We start from the raw sequence: 17,499 nt of genomic DNA on the forward strand, positions 1-17,499 counted from the left end.
CGCAGCCCCTGTTGCGTGCCAGTTCTCAATGAGCAGGGCCCCATCCCATTTCCGACCAGCACCGGCTGTGCACTGCGAGCTGCGGTGCCTGGGGATTGCAGGCGGGGCAGGCGCCAGACACCAGCTGGTTATGTGTTGTCTCTGCTACCCACCCATCGGCCCTTTACATGCTCCCCCTCTCACTGTCCCCCCTGCTTTGCCCCTTCACAACACCCCTCAGCCCCGTTGCTCCTCCATACCCCCCTGGCAGGGCGCATCCCGCTCCCAGTGCTGTGCGGAGAACCAGCCCCTGGTCAGAGTGCTCAGCTCACCAACAGCCTGGCCGGCAGGCTCCTTCCTTCCCCCACTGCCTCTGGTTCGGCTGGTGCCCTAGGAAAGCCCGACTCTCCGGCACAGCCCTGCCTGTGCCAAAGCCCCACACAGCGCTGGCACAGGGAAGCCTCTCTGCCTCTCAGCTAAGCTCTGGCTTGGCAGGGGGAAAGCGATTTCCAGCCTGTTCATGCCCCAAACCTGCAGTCTCCACAGCAGCCCCCGGGGCAGGGGCTTAGCATCCTCCTCCCCACCTTGCATCCTACCCCCAGGTAGCCTGGGGCTGCCCCATCCCCTAGGCACCCTCCCCTGCTGAATCACCTCTCTGGCCGGGTTTGCTGAACCCCCTGCAGTCAGGTTCCCTGAGCCCCGGTACACAATGCATCCTGAGGGCTTAACCCCTTCCTGCCCACGCTGTAGCCAGGGGACAAGAGGCAGGTGGGTTATGTCAGTGGCCAGCAGCAGCCTGGATGTGTTAGCTGCCTTTCAACACTGAGTGGGGAGGAAGGCACAAGCTGCTTCCAGCCACAGGGGACCGGAGACAGAGTGGGGAAGAGATGAGTTCTGCAAAGACACAGGCCAGGTCATCCCTTCCACTGCCCCTCCTCCCCCTGAGGCTGGAAGCAGCTCATCCCTCCCCTCCCGCATGGTGCTGAAAGGCTGGTACTGGCCACATTCTGGGGTGAACCCTGGCAGAAATCTGGGGGTGGGGGGAAAAGTGACCCTTCCTCCCCCATACGTGTTGCCATGGGAAGACACAGCGCTAGGTACCAGGAGATGCTGGTCCATCCCGGAGGTCCAGCCAGGCATGGAGGGCAGAGAGCACCGGGCAGGGAGGGTTGGGTCGGTAAGTCACCCCCCTACCCACTGATGTGAGAGAGGTGAACGGGAGTGTGTGTGTGTCACCTCTCCCCTTGTGTGGGGGGGGAAGGGGTGTATGTATCGTCTCTCCCCATGTGAACTAGGGATGTAAAAGGTTAACCGGTTAGCAACAGTCTTACTTGTTAACCCACCTTAACCATTAACCCCGCGCCAGCCCCAGCAGCCCTATGCAGGAGGGAGAAGCAGCCCCAGCCCCAGCTGTGCCGGCAGGATTGGCCCCCGCCCCGCCAGTGGGGTCAGCCCCAGTCGCTTAATCGGTTAATGCTTTAAATGACATATTTTTAATCGTTTAAACGGTTAACTTTTAAAATGGTATTTATATCCCTAGTGTGAACCCTAAAGCCTTAAAGATAAGGAGATGATAAAGACTCCAACTACGCTGTATTTCTTTTTAAAGGGGGCTCAGTCAACTTGATGTTAATCTGAATGTTTGTACTACACAGTACAAGTAATTTTACCAGGTGTCCCGTATTCAGCATAGGGAAGTATGCTAGTCACCCTACATGTCAGCTGCCATCACCAATTATGCTGAAAGAACAAGCACATGATATTATTCAGTAACATCCTGGCTTTCAGAGATGCTCTAGGCTTTCAGAGCTCCCACTGACTTCAATGGGAAGTGCAAGTGAAACTCTGATCACGGACACATAGTGGTGGAAGACCCTTGCAAAAGCAGGCCTCCAAAAGTGAGCTGACACTAGGATCTAACTGGCCGCAGAGGGAACAGTTCCAAGTTCAGCTTTGCCTCACAGCTCTGATTAATTCTGCACAGCTCAGAAGGGAAAAAACACCAAACAAAACATTGTTTTTGGACTACATGCCAGTAAAATCACAGCCCAGTGCCCAGTAATAACACTGTCACTTCTGGCAGTGACATGTCTCTTTCTTTGAGCATAATGGGGGAAACGATGTGTGAAATTGGAACAGCTCATATCGACAGCGCTGAGGAAGTTGTGAACCTGCAATGTCTGAACAAGAGACGCGTTTGCACTTCAAACAGGAGTCTCCTCCCACACCAGTGTAACTCCACTGACTTTGAGGGAGTTACTCCTGATTTGTACTATTATGAGAAAAAGAAAAAAAAGTCAGGCCCAAAAGTTACTGAATGACATCTGCCATGTGTACACCCAGGGCCTGATGCTGATCCAAGATGCATCCATTCTATAATGGTGCAACTCCTGTGATTTCAGTGACGCTAGTCCCAATTTACACTTCTGCTAAATGGGAGAAAAGGTTCATTCTGACCTCTGCTTCCATCCATCCCACCTCGAATTTTGGGACTCCCTTCAAGCAACCAGAGCCCGTCTTGTGGCACTCAGGATAACTGCATAGATTCCACCACTGTTTGTGATTGCCTGCAGATGCCCTAGGGATATGGAGGTGAGAGGAAATTTCAAAAAAGTTACCCATAGAACTACAGTAAGGAAGAATTCACAACATGTTACTTTTTTGTAGGTCCTGTCAAAACAGCAGCAAGTGATGGTGGTCAGTAGGTAGATGTTTTATCTTTAATATTTTGGTGACATGCTATTTTATATATAAATATAATCGCAGAGCCCATTATCCCCCAGGTTCTAACAATGTGGGTCACATTTGGCTAGAACTATGGTGCAGAATTTGACACTTTCCCTTTAGCTCTTTAAGCAGAAATTAGAAATAAAATTATTTTTTTAAATAAAGTTATTTTTATTAAACCAGAACAACATTTCACTTAGAGTTTCCAGAATGCAAACAGGTGTTTCTCACAAGCTATTTCTGAAGAGAGATTTCCAAACAAAAAAAGATTGTGGGTGGCAATGTTAGAATCATTCTTAACACTGACAATTTATCATTGGCTTAAAAAAAATAATTCATTTATATATTTGTGTATATACGCACAATGTATTTAAGAGAAGAGCATTTTGTATTCATTTATAAAAATCAATATAGCAGCCCATCACTGGCTTGCTGATGTCTGAAATCAGAGCAGTAAATCCCAGCCGTCTTCCAATGTCTAGGAGAATGGTGAACGTAGCCCTTTATCAAAGGCAACTTTTTGGTGTTGGTAGCTTTGGGGTCCAGGTCTTTGCAGCCACTTGTGATACTGGAGCTCTCCCCACTCCCTGCCCCCCCCAGTTTCCTCAGCCCTGTTTACAAATTCTTCGGAGGTAAAAGTATCTGAAACCTACAGTCAACCAAACATGCAATCATTTCTTTGCATAAAAAGGAGAACAGTGTCATAATGCAGCAAAATGGCTTTGGAATTATGTTAATATTTTCTTTGTAAATTCTCAAACATACCAAAGACAGGACTTCCAGCAAGAATTCTGCTAAGTACCTCCTGAAACACTTGTGGCAGCTGGGACATTTAACTATATACAGTATCTTCATTAGTTTATTCACTTAGTTCTACTAATAGTGCCTGAAGGTTACCTTATGTCAGAAAGAGGGCAGAAAGAATGAACATAGAAGTTAACCACATTTTTAAGAATCTAAAAAAAATAAATAAAAAATAGAACAGAGTAAGAGCAAAATTCAGCCCCTGGGAGTCTGACTCACATGTGAAGTGCAGAATGCTGGAGCGGAGAATCTGAGAGGAGAATTTTGTCCTGAAATTGTAAACATGTGCACTAACTTTATATGTACATGCAGCAAACCTCTGGAGGCCTCTGGACTCCCCAAACATACCCTCCGGTGTCCTGAAGCCAAGCTATATGCTCTCATCTGCAGTGACATTTTGGAGATTTAAGGTCTTGCGACACAGATTTTTTTTTTAATAAATAAAAAAAGGACAAAATAATTGCTAAATTAAAAAAAAAAAAGTTACTGTATTTCTGCAACCAAAAAGCCTAAGTGCAACCACTGCTGCATTTTCCATCTTGTTCTTAGTCCCCATTGACAATACAAAATAAACCTTGTTTACATACCGTTATGGCCAAACTGTGTTTTAACACTGTCTTTTCTATCCATACAAACAAGAATAAATGGTGAATAAACTATTTATTTAGGTATCTACCAGTGTCAGAAGAGGGTTCTCTCGTATGATTATAACATGCACACTACAACTGGGTGAATAATGGATTTTTCGGTTCACTGGCCATTCTGATACAATTAAAAAAAATTCATTTTGGGTTGAATTGAAAACAAGTATTTAAAAAAAAAAATTGGTGACTCAAAAAGTTGAAAAGTCAAGTTGAAGCAAAAGGTTTCATTCCAACATGACCTTTTTCAATTTGGGGCATTTGTCAAAAGCAAAGAAGAAATCATGAAATGCAGGGTGGGGGTTGGGGGGAGGATGACCACCTCACTTCTAACCTTTAGCCCAGTGGTGGGAGACCTGAGCTCAGTTCCCCCTCTGTCAGATGTGGAAAAGGGATTTGAATAGGTCGCCCTGCACTGCAGCAAAGTGCCCTACCCATCAGGATATAGAGTCATTCTCACTTACTTTCAATGTCTCCATGAATGACTATGAACTGCCACTTTGAATGACAATGAAGAGTCACTGGGCTAGGAAGAAAGTGAAAATGACTTGATAGCCTGGTGGTTAGGGCACTCACCTAGCATGTGGGAGACCCAAGTTGAAGTCCCAGCTCTAATGACTATTTAATTATTTACATACAGTAGAACAGCTTTCACAGGGGAGAGGGAGAAAGCCACACACCAGAATATCCCATAGCCCAATGGGTAGGGTGGTCTCCTGCAATGTGCGAGACCCACGTTCAGTTCTTTCTTCCTCATAAGGAAGAAGAGTAAGTCTGTCAGGGTCAGATCTGAAAAAACCTGACCCTCTGGGTTGGGCGTGCTGACAAGTTGCAATACCTCCCACTTCGCAGCACATTCAGCGCAGCGAGGTGGGGGCAGCTGGCAGGGGGCCATGCAGGCATCACCATGGGCAGGAGGTGACCAGAGAGGAGGAGTCGGGAGTGGCCAACGCCTACCAGGCTAAGCCCTAAGGACAAGGTGATGGCGGTGATGATGCAGATGGGGGCTGGTTCAGGAGGTCCGTTCCGAAAAAGACTTGACACTCTCGGGTCAGCTGTGCTCAGCTTGGGTCCTGGTCCAGTCAGGTCTGATCAATAGACTAAAGCTGCATTTTTCAGCAAATAAATTATTTGCTGAAATAATTTCACCCAGTTCGACGCACACAAGCAAGGTGGGGGGAAAAAAACTGTCTTCTACCATGGTTTGACCACAGCTGCTGCTCAACATGATTACTTTTGTAGTGCAGAGAGGGACTAAGGTAGATCAGCAATGGAACTAGAGCACCAAAAAGTCACATAAAAATGTTACCACCACCACAAAGAAACAGGGCCTTATTTTGCTCTCATTTACACCAGGATGTAAAACTGGCATAAGCCACAATGGAATCAGACCAGAAAACTCCACCTGTACATTTGAGGGTCAGAAATATAGGAAATCAGATATCTATTTAGTACGTGGGTGTTGTAGATAGGTATATATGGTAGGAACCATGGAAATACTGCTTTATAGTGTATGCCTTGGACTGTAAAGCTCAGCATAATAATACCAGTATTATGCGTTGGTGCCATGGCATCTCCTCCTCCTATGCTCCCACTAAAACAAAGAGGAGTCGAGCACACATGGGGAGAGGTGAATGCACCTTGCCGGCTGGTAGAAGCAGGATTAGGATGGGTTGTTTGGGACCATCCCGTAGGCTTCATACAGCTTACTGAGAAGCTCCTTCTTTTCTTTCTTAGGCAGGAAGCTGGACTTAGCGGCATTGATGTTCTGGGAGGAAAAGAAAAAAAAAATACAGCTATAGCTGGGTAATACCCACACGTGTGAGTGTGGGGTTGTGCGTGCACAAATCTTTGTGCATCAGTGAGTGTGAGCTAGTGAGTGAGTTGGTGTAAGTCAAATGAGCACTTTTGTTAGCACTGCTACTCTTGAGCTCTTTTCAGCAGCCTCAGTTTTCAAAGGAACCTGCTCCTACCCAGTGTTTGTAAGGGGCTTAAAAAAAGCAAGAGATAAACAATGTGTCTTAAATTCCTTTATCGGGTTCCAGGATGTGCAGTTCAGGGGCCTGATCCAAAGCCTATTAAAGTCAAGGGAAAGACTCTCATTGACTTCAATGCGCTTTGGATCAGGCCCTGCCTGATATGCTGCTGTTGTAACGAAGTTCACTACTGGCTTCCCTTAACAATTTACAGAAATGTCTCTCTCCTTAATTTATAAGCTTCCTTTCATTAAACAGAAAGGAACAGCCCATCTTCTGCAGGAGCCTGTAGCAAAACTGCCCATGGATTTAGCGGCATAAAGATCAGAGCTTTCTACAGCTGGAAGGAAGGACTAAAGCATAAGTCTACTCTCCAGGAAGACAGACTCTTGCTCCTTAAATGAGGCCCGTGATACAGGCCCAGTGTTTTCTCCTGCAAAGCTGTATTCTGCAAATTCAGCTCCAACACACACACACACACACACACACACAAAGGAAATCAGCTGGTTTCCAAGATATGGTAGGATGCATGAATGCCTGGACAGTACACATCTCCTTTCAACCCAGTGCACCTCTAACGGGGAAACAGGAAAGCATCAGAGGTTACCCACAAACAAGTGAAATTCTATCAGACTCTTTTTCTGTCCCTTTATCTTAGGTACAAAGCAGATGAAAAACAGAATTATTAGATTTTCAGGACACTGCACATGCCAATCTGCATGCAAAAATGCAATGACGGACACCGTGTGACGCTATAAATAATGGCAAAAGCAAATGGCCACTGGGATCATAGTCAAATACACAGGGAAGGGCAGCGAGTGACCTGCCACTGACATCCCCACATTCTGTTGCTCAATTCCAGTCTGAGGAACTATTCAGTGAACAATTTTCATCTTCACTCATCCTTAATAAAGCCCCATGCAGTAAGCTAGAGTCAAGTGTGCTTCATCTCTGCAGATCATCCTGGTCTAAACACCCACAGAACTTATACTCGGTTTTCTGCATTCATTCCAGACGGCCATTTGTATGCCTCATGATGACTCAGTGCCAGCACCCCTTCACCCCCACCAGCTGAAGTGGACTTCACACGCTCCTGTTGAAAACTGCTGTTGTGCCCCACATAATTCAGCTTTTTCTCCCCCCAGTTTTAACGCCACTGAACTCTCTTCCGGTTTCATGTTTAAAAATGAGATTTACCTCAGAAACGATGGATCATGTTAGGCTCCAGCACGCAGCTTTGCACAGAACATCCCACGACAACTTACCACTCTCTTGAACTCCTCTTCAGTGAAGTCCAGGAACTGCTTAGCTATTTTGTAATCAGTCTCAATTGAAGAATTAAAAATGAGCGGGTCATCAGTGTTCAGGGAGTAATTGGCTTTATCATTCATAAACCTGGGAAAACAGAATTTAAAGTGGGACAAATATTAAAGTTCGCATAGTTTGTGTTTTTCCAAGTGTAAAATACACTAAAAAACCCACAGCTTTCCACCCAATTTGGCTACTTTGTATCCAGCTAGATAAACAAATTCCTATCAAAGCTGTAGTTTGCATTCCAAAACTTCACGTTGCTATTCACCATCCTACTTTTTAAATGCAACAACAAACCATTGGTTGGACGGATGTTCAAAGTGTCTGGCCCCACTACCCGCTCCAGAGCCCACAGCAATGCACTGCAATCTGGGGCTTAGCCTCCTGTCTGCTCAGAGCAGGGGCCTGAGGCAGGCAGAAAGCTCTCCTTAAGGATAAAAATCTATCAGCATATTTGTTACAGCTCCTCTGAACTGGTCCCTTAGCCGATGCACAATGCTCTGACAAATGGTTAGAACTTGCTTCTCATGTGAAGTAATAAAGCAGCTATACATAACTGAAGTCTGAGTTAGTTACTTGAAAATAATATGTTTGAACATCTTACTGAATTACTGGGTGTTTCCTAAAGTCTGGATCACATGCTCCGGTGAGGATACTGGACCAAGGACAGGTCTATATGTGTATGGGGGGGGGGAAAAAAAAAGAGGCAGAGTCAGTCTCTTCCATAATACTGCTGCACACAAATTCGGAAGCTCTCCAGGCAGGGACTGGGCCTGAAAAGCACTATGTAGATTTACAGCTCTGTGAAAACAATAATGATCATCAAATCCCAGCCTCTGCAACGAGCATTTATCCCCATGTCTGCTGGATATAAACATTTTTGAGCACTTTTATTTCCCGGCTATGCGTTTCTGCCCGTGCACAGAAGCCCCTTATCATTCCCATCCCACCTCTCCCTCCCACCCCACCCAGCCATTCTGGTAGAACAGCCCCCATCAGAGGGAGCAGTGAGCTATGACTTTGCCATGTATAAAGGAAAGCCTAGCTAGGAAAGTGACCACAGCCATCTGCGCAGGATGGTTTTACAGTAGAACCTCGGAGTTACAGACACCTCAGGAACGGAGGTTATCCGTAACTCTGAAATGTGCATAGCTCTGAACAAGACCTTAGGGACTTCAACCACTGGGGAGTTGGGACTGCAGCCCTTGGGGGGGTGGAAGGGTCAGGGCTTCTGACCCTTGGTAGCACAAGGACTTAGGACTTTAGATCTGGGAAGAGCGCTGGGGCTCGGGGCTTCAGTTCCCTGGCTCTGCTCTGTTTCAACCTCGGAGGGGGTGCCTGGGCTCAGAGCTTCAGCTCTGCAGCTCTGTTCCCAGCGTCTGCCCTGCAGGGGGTTCTGGGGCTCCCCACGGCTCCATTCCCTGTTTCAGCAGGGCGGGGGGCACTGGGGCTCTAGCTATGGGGAGAGTGCTAGGGCTAAAGCCTGGAAAGGAGCCAGGGGCTGAAGCCCTGAGCCCCGGTGCTCCAGAGCGTCAGAAGCCTTGATACCCACCCCCTGCCTGGAGCCCTGACCCTCCTCACCCTGCGGCTGCAGCCCTAACCACCTGCCCCCCGTCTGAAGCCCCGAGTCCCAGGGCTAAAGCCCTGAATGAGTAAAGTATTTGCTTTTTGTGCGTGCGTGTCTCTGCTGCTGACTGATTACTTCCCATTCCAGCGGGTGTCCGGTTGACCAGTGAGCCCATAACTCTTGTGTTTGTATCTTTGAGGTTCTACTGTACTGGTTAGTATATACTAAAGGCCCAGACCGGGTTTTGTTCTTTTGCACGTCTGAGGAAGACATGCTCCCAAAGCTGGGACCTTTTAGAAGCACCAGGTTCTTCAAGATCTCACCTGCCACCACTCTCCCCCCTGTGACTCCTGTGAGCCTAACACCATGGCCACTCAACCTCTGCCTGGGAAGGGGTAAAGGCATCTCTCTACTCAGAGAGCCAGTGCTGCTCCAAGGATCAGCTGAAGATGGACTAGATAATACAGGCTCCCTTTCCCCCAGGCTGAGCATGACGTGACCTCTGGCACTCAGCACAGAGTGAGATCCAAACTTGTATGCCCTTGGTGACATCGCATTTCTGCTCAACAGCCCAGTTAGCAACATGCTGGAGCCTTGTATGTCTGTTTTCCACCATAGCCTCAGCTAAATTCAAACTGTGGTGTGGCAGGCAGATTTCACTCCAAACGCTGTCAGCGCTTGGACTCCAGGTGGCAGCAATTTCACCCCTATAGTAAAGGCATTTACGTCCATGCTCATTATCCAAAGCGTTGACTTGTCATGCAACCCAAACGAGGGCAGATCTCACTCTCAGTCAGAACAAGGCGATGGTTACACAAATGCCACCCCTGCAGAATTAGTCATTACCTCAAAATGCATCTTCCTACTCAACAGCTCCCTATAAAGGGCTGGGTCTTCCAGGACATGGTAGCTGTGGCCGATCCGTTCTGTCTTCAGAACATTGATTGCCTGTAGAGAATAGAAAACATGTAAAGTCTCTCTTAGCTCTGTGCAAGGGCCTGACTCCTGCTCCCCAGAGGATCAGGCAGGCCCACAGGAGCTCCTGAGCCCTCCAAGCCCCATACCAGGACTCCAATCCACTGCCTGAATGACATGGGGGCCCAACTCCTAGGAGGGCCTGCTCCTTCCGAGCGCTATATGAGTCTCCATCTCCGGCTCCCTCTTTGTATGATGCACAGACTCTGCTCCAGGGTGGATAAAAATCAACGATTAAAAAAAAAAAAAAAAAATCGGATTTTTTTAATTTAAATTGGATTTTTTTGATAAAATGCTTTTTTAGGAAAACACCTATCTAAAGATAGTTTTAATTAAGATATATTTTTTGAGCTATAATGTCTCATCATGGAATAGGGATTATAAATTCTAATTCTATAGTATGAGACAATATATTCATGTAATGTTTAAGAAAAGTTTTGTAAATGAGTTCCAATAGTTCATGGATTAGGGACCCAATCTTATGCGGTTCCAGGGGCTTCTGTATAGATTATTTAGGTTAATCTTTCTATCTACCCAATGGGACTCAGTGCTCAATCTAGAAGATACCATCAGAGATGCTTAGTTTTGCTGTTGAAGAAAAAAATCCAGAATACATAACGTTGTTGTTTTAGTTAAATAAAACAATTTATATGTCTGTCTGGTGATGTTCTCCTCCTAGTACAGCATGGCAAGAAAATCCTCCAAATATTAATGATTAACCTGTTGAATTGGAGATAGTTCACCTCCCAATGACTTCATAAATATCTGCTTCAATTACCTTTGGTAAATGAAATAACCAAACAATCATTCATTTTCCGATATAGCTGTAAAACTAATCTGAAAACTTTTCAAAATAAATCACTTAAAAAATGTATAGTGTGTACCTTCTAAAAATGAAACCTACATCTATCTCTGAGCTGTGAAGAATATGTATTAAGGTTATAACAACCAACAAGAATGCATTTTTATGTAGAAATCCACGATTAAATCGAGTCTTCCTGACTAGTGATTTAAATCAAATCCACCCTACTCTGTTCCCTTAGAGCAATGGGAGGATTTAGCTCCCAGGGGCTACTGAGTGCTGGGCCAGGATTTGGCCCTAGCTACCTTTGTTCCCTGCATTACAATACAGAGTATTCTGCAGCTCTGCTGTAACTTATTCCACTGCCCTGCCCTGGGGTTTCTTACCTCCTTGATGACAGACGGTGACCCAACCTCCCCAGCATGGACAGTGCGATGAATGCCACATCTTTCAGCTTCCTGGAAAAACCCACATGAAGCAAAGAGTGAAAACGCTGCTGAGGGTTTGGGGAGGCACAGAGGTAGGGGCGGGGGGGAGAGATGTGAACAAATTATCAGGACAGCAGCCCCACCACCGACTACTCTCTGCCTTCAAGACAGAGCGAATGCTTTCAACAGATCATTAGGCTGAGAGCTCTAGAGCAGCCAAGCGCTCCAACCCCAGGAGTAACGACTGTGGAGCACCACAATCAAAACGAGAAGAAAATCAATTACCAATCTCAGACAGCGTAGGAGCTGGGTAGGTGAGTGTCTGGGAAGCCCAGCCTGCACTAGGCAATGAAAGCAGTCACCAGCTGGCAGTTATTCATAGCCCACATGCAGCGAGTTTGGTGAGTCTCAGTCCAGTCCCTGGTGTCCACATCACACAAACAACCCCACAACTACAACTATCCCTCTTGCTGCCAGTCTAAGCAGATAGACCAAGGACTAACTGAGCCTTGGAGATTCTCCTCCCCTTGAGGCACGCTGGCTGAGGTGATGGGCAGGGGGGAAATTCCCACTGCTGTCGCCTGAGCCGTACCTGTTCTAGAGAGGAGGGCCTGCTGTCTCAGAGGCTCTCAGCATGGCACTTTTCATCAGTGACTAAACAGGATTCTACGGATCCGGGAAATCCCAAACCCAAAAGTCCTGAGTGTGGAAATGGGCACTGAGCTGATATTATAGGGATTTTACCAGAGGCAGCATGCATGTACACACACCCCCTTCAGGAAGTTGCTGTTTTGTATTACTGAATTTTTCACAGGCTTTCTGAATTTTCCACTTGGTTTGCAGCCACTGCATATCCAGGCTCCGCTCTGAACTACTGGGTAAGACACGGCTCCGCTTGGTATGTTAATAAGAAAAGCCTAGTTGCGTCTATTTGAAATTAAATCGAGACTCCCTGTGTCTGCAGTGATAGCTTTGTTTTAAACACACACTTGTTGTATGTCCTGCACAGAACAGGGACTCAGACAGTTACCCCGAAGGCTGACCATTCAGTCAGGGCTAAGCTTACCCTCCCTTCCCTTCACACTGGCCTTTCACTCGTGTCAGAAACTGCTAATTTGGGGCGTTCTGAGGATGAACAGATTAATCCAACCCCCCCTGAAATCTATGGAATGACTCCAGCGGGCTTTGGACTGGGCTCTGAACTATCAGAGCGCAATGCTCCTCCTACTGATCCCTATGTTTGATGAAGTAAGAGTCAATGAGAGTTTTGCCATTGACTTCAATGAAGCATGGCAGGGCCTTCAGGTTAGGGCTCTGAGCAATGTGTTTCAGAGAACCCAGAGTCAACAAGACAAAATCCGTGCTCAGGCAAAACTCCTGCTGAAGTCTGTGGGAGCTTTGACTGTGCCAGGACTGCAGGAGGTGGCTCTGAAGCCAAAGGTCTTAAAGATAAACAAAGTTTTGTTTTAAACACTATTTTGTTTCCAACGTGTGTTAAATGTACAGGCCAGCTCTCGGGGCAATGACACCCAGAGCGAGTCTCCCTGCCTACCCAATTCCCATCATTTTGCAAGCTCACTTTACCAAAGTCACACACATGAAGCAAATTAAGAGCCAATGTGTCTGCTCACTTTTATTGTTCATTTATATATCCCCCTCTGGTGTGCTATGCGGATTAGAAAACAGAGATTTCTGTGGGTGTGGGGGGGTGCGCTGGGGAGGAGGGAAGCCAGGAATATCTCCCCCACCTCCACTCTCAGGGTGTGTCTACACCGCAATCACAGGTGCAACTGGAGCTCGGGAAGACATACAGGAGCTAGATTTAATCTAGCTAGCTCAGGTTCCAGAGCAGTGAAGCTGCAGCAGCGCACGCTACAGAGTGGGGTAGCTGCCCAAGAATGACACAGGGTTACAGGCAGGTCTCTACAGTCCACACTGAAGCACGTGCTCTCACACCTTCACTGCTCCACGATCTGAGATAGCTGGATTAAAGCTTAGCTCAGGTATGTCTACATGAACTGCAATCATACCCCCCGATTGCTGTAAAGACATCTCCTCGAAACAGCCTCCTCTGGCTCTAAATAACCCAGAACTTCCCAACCAAGGAGATTGTCCATTTCTCTCTGCATGCTTCTTTGGTTTATAACATCACTTAGCTAGGAGATTAGCACCAGCTAATTATCTAAAGTCACAGCTTCAAGATCTTTACATGGTTTCTCCCCATTATCTCCCCACAACCTACTGCAGGCAATTCACAAACAGAACTCCCCCTACTATCCCCAATTGTAATGACAGTCATTGACTCCTGCCAGCCAGAGTTTAAATGGCAACACAACTGAAAACTGGGAATGCTGGTCCAAGCGCAGACATCTGATCCCTTCATCATAAGCCTCTCATTTCATAAGTCATATTATCCATACTATTGTTGGTGTGTGAAGCTCCAGTGTGAGGGCAATTTAGAAAGGGAGCATTCTACTTTCATGCCGGCTGAGAAAGCCTGACAAATTGGAACTTTTGTTCCTTTCGTGTTTCTCTGAGTCTGAATGAGACGCTGACTTTCAGACAAGAACAATTCAAATCCTTCGGTTGAGAAATTTGGACTTTGAGACCCCACGCATAGCAAGCTAGATATTAATTGATAAACGTATTTTCCATCTTGTTTTATCAACCTTTAAACTACCTGGACATAACGTGATGAGCAACTAATTGATTCATCTTGTATAATGCAAGTATAACAGTTGCACAAGATAAAGGTACAGCTGCTTGATTAGTGCTCATGACAAGGAACTTCAGCATGTTAGAAAGGATAAGAAACTGGTACTTAAGTAATATCTTATCAATAAGTGGTTAATTGAAAGATGATAGTGTTGTGGAAAAAAAATCGATCCACGCGTTGTGTTTTTCAATCAGATCAGCCTGAGGCCTTTTATCGATTACAAGCGCGCAGGGGAGGACCGTTGTCGAAACGGCCTCTCCGAAGCTGGTTACAGACATGCTTATAAAGCTTAAAACCACAAACTTAATACGCAAGTTACATACATCAATTCCTTATTATTTCTTATTAAAATATTGCAAGGTTAATGCTGATTGGAGCAAAATTAAATTTCTTCCGTATTAGGCCCTTCCTGTTATCGTCCGTTTGTTCTTTGCAGTTAGATGTTGACAGTAAGGGATATGGCAAAATTGTTTTTTTTTCTCTGCTATGGGACTGTTAGGTAATTTCCACTGTCTTCTCTGTGCCCCCCCCCAGCTTATTTTGTCCGGCCGACCTTGGCAGCTTGACATGAGGCCTGGGCCTACAGGGTCTTGGGGTAGGTCTACACTTACTTCCTGGTCCGGCCGTAAGCAATCGATCTTCTGGGATCGATTTATTGCGTCTTGTCTAGACGCGATAAATCGATCCCGGAAGTGCTTGCCGTCGATTCCGGTACTCCAGCTCGGCGAGAGGAGTACGCGGCATCGACGGGGGAGCCTGCCTGCCGTGTCTGGACCCGCGGTAAGTTCGAACTAAGGTACTTCGATTTCAGCTACGTTATTAACGTAGCTGAAGTTGCGTACCTTAGTTCGAAGTGGGGGGTTAGTGTGGACCAGGCCTTGGATAACACTGGATTTTCCCTTACAATAGCAAGTGAGAAACTGCATGGATTTTAAAAATGGCATTGGGCATTTAAGCGAGGAGATACCAATTGTGAAAGTACGGAAGTTCAAGGCCATGCAAAACAAAGTATATTTCTTATATACTCTTCCCCTCGCCCTCAAGTTTTTGCTTTCACATTAGGACGTTTGTATTGATTCCCATGACAACCACAGATGGCAGTCGGACTGTTAACTACAACAGTATACCCCTGAGATATCCATGATTCTACCTGAACCAATCACCTGACACCCAGCACTATTTTAAATCCAGTGTCCTTTCAGGCTATATTCCTGAGCACCCTCAGCACCCACTGACCTATGCCAATCATGTAACTTCTTAAATACAAGCACCACTAGAGTCCTAAAATCCTTATATACAGATGGGAGATATTTGCATGGGGCTTCCTTTTTAAGCTACAGTAAAGTAACATGGTCTAGTTAAAAAGAATATATTTCAGGAAAGAAGTCTCCTCCAATACCATCATCTTAGTTTATTATAATGAAAAAAAAAAAAAAACTTTGAACATACGTTTACACTCTTTGTCTGATTGATTTAGTTTTTGCATTTTACTCAGCTGGAGACAGTGAAGAGGGACTAGCCAGCTTCATCTTTGGTATTGAGTTCTGATCCTGCAAAGCAATGTAAGCAGGCAGCCCAATGCAGATTCACTGGAGCACCCAGGCGGATCTGAATGCAGGATCATTTTACCATCCATTTCACTTTGTGGTTCTGTGCACTAGCTCAGTGCTGCAGAACCAAGGTTGTGAACGCAGCTGGGACCAGGGCCGGCTCCAGGCACCAGCGAAGGAAGCAGGTGCTTGGGGCAGCCAATGGAAAGGGGCGGCACGTCCGAGTCTTCAGGGGCAAGTCCCTCAGTCCCTCTCGGAGGGAAGGACCGGCCGCCGAATTGCCGCCGAAGAATGAACCGGCGCGGTACAGCAGCCGCCAAAGTGCCACCAATCGCGGCTCCCCCGCCCCCTTCACCGCTTGGGGCAGCAAAAAAGCTGGAGCCGGCCCTAGCTGGGACACATTTAAATCAAAACATCTCTTTATACTTAAATTATGTATATGCTCTATTAGTAATTTAAAAACCAAATTAAAAGTAGTATTTCTGCTATGCCAATAAAACACTTCTATAAATTTTAAGACATGTATAAGTCCTACAGGCCATTTTGGATCTGAACTACTTGCCAGATCCCCTTTGTACTGTGCTCTGTCTGCACGAACTAGAAAGAATTTGATGCAAGATTTTTGGAGAAGCTCATTGAACAAACCTCATAAGCCTTCCTATGCTCTGGGAAGGTCTCAGCCACCAACAACTCATCCCCAGCCAGGTCTATGGCTACCACCGTATTGTTCTGGTATTTCTTACACAGCTCCACCACCTCCAATGACCAGCCTGGAAAGAAGAGCAGCAGGATTCAAGAAAAACATTCCACAAGGGTCACCCCTGAGCTCTTGTCCAAACAGATGTGGTTGTTCACATGAATACAAAAATTAAGTTCATTTGCTTTCTGGGATTTTTCCCTGAGTTTGAAGCCCTATAAAAATAACAAAACCCTAGAGCCAGATTTACAGACCAGAGTCAGATAGGAAGAGACAGCTCACTGCCTGTAAAGTTGGTAGGCATGACAGGTTTTAGCCCTGGTTATTAGGCCTGCCTAGGTGGAGCCCTTCATTATCATTACAGCCCTTGACAAGAGCAAAACTCCATGAGTCATCCCCAGTAGATTGTACTGCACCATTACTTTGCACTTTAGAACGTATGTGCCTGACTACATGGTATGGGAAGAACTCCCAGCTGCAAGCCCCTGCTTTCTCATTATCACAGAATGCTTCAAATCACAGGGCAATGCTTCGTACAGAGCTGAAAGCAGAAGGGGCTTTTCTAGTAACAGGAATCAAGAGGGGGCCATGGCTGGGCTCTGGGGAGGAGGGGGTTCAGGTGTATTGGCTGGGGAAGGGGGGGCACGGCTGGGCTCTGAGGAGGGAGGGGTTGTAGGTGTCTGGCACTCTCGGCTGGGCTCTGGGAGCGGGGGGAAGAGGGCAGAGAAACAGGAACTGGGTGTCACAGAGGTTTCTTTAATTCTCTATTCCTGGGGGAATTTTTGTGTTTGTCTGTATTGTTACAGACATACTTGCTGACAGGTATTTTCAAATAAATTACCAAAATTGAATCTGGTGTGATTATGCAGTGTTATTTTGACAAATAAAATTTGCAGAATTTTAAAATATTGTGCGCAGAATTTTTATTTTTTTAGAGCAGAATGCCCCCAGGAGTATAAAAGCAGATAGACACCTAGTGGGATTTTCAAAAATGTTTAGGCACGTTTCAAAATCCCACTAGGCTCCTGGCTGCATTTTCAGGCACCTACATGTTTTTTAAATTTTTGGCCTTTAATGAATGTGGCTTAGTGTATTTCACCTGTTTTTTGGACCTGGTCCTGCAGAGAGCGTTCAGAAACGGTGGATTATTTAGTTAGCCCTCATCATAACCAGACAATGAAAGTGCGGTCATTATATAATTGTTCTCCTTGGCCATGGAATGTTTCCAACTTGGGCATCTACTCTGCAACTTTATCTGAAGTACTGGAAGGTACCTTTGTTACTGCTTTTAACTGCTGATCATTTTTGTTCTACACTGTGCTTTGG

The 17,499-nt window shown here is 46.1% G+C and overlaps 1 protein-coding gene across 1 annotated transcript in view; it reads right to left on the reverse strand.

Annotated features, from left to right (window-relative positions):
* Positions 1-3,656: 3,656 nt before the first annotated feature.
* The window catches only part of LOC135886594 (adenosine deaminase-like), a 34,640-nt gene continuing 20,797 nt past the window's right edge, over positions 3,657-17,499 (reverse strand). The window contains exons 6-11 of the mRNA XM_065414353.1: positions 16,122-16,246; positions 11,169-11,240; positions 9,852-9,953; positions 8,043-8,110; positions 7,393-7,522; positions 3,657-5,919 (exon numbers count right to left, since the gene is read on the reverse strand). Coding sequence (XP_065270425.1) covers positions 5,815-5,919; positions 7,393-7,522; positions 8,043-8,110; positions 9,852-9,953; positions 11,169-11,240; positions 16,122-16,246 — 602 coding nt within the window. The 3' untranslated portion in view covers positions 3,657-5,814. The remainder of the gene's footprint in view (positions 5,920-7,392; positions 7,523-8,042; positions 8,111-9,851; positions 9,954-11,168; positions 11,241-16,121; positions 16,247-17,499) is intronic.

Source organism: Emys orbicularis, chromosome 12 (genome assembly GCF_028017835.1).
Source record: "Emys orbicularis isolate rEmyOrb1 chromosome 12, rEmyOrb1.hap1, whole genome shotgun sequence".
NCBI lineage: Eukaryota > Metazoa > Chordata > Testudines > Emydidae > Emys > Emys orbicularis.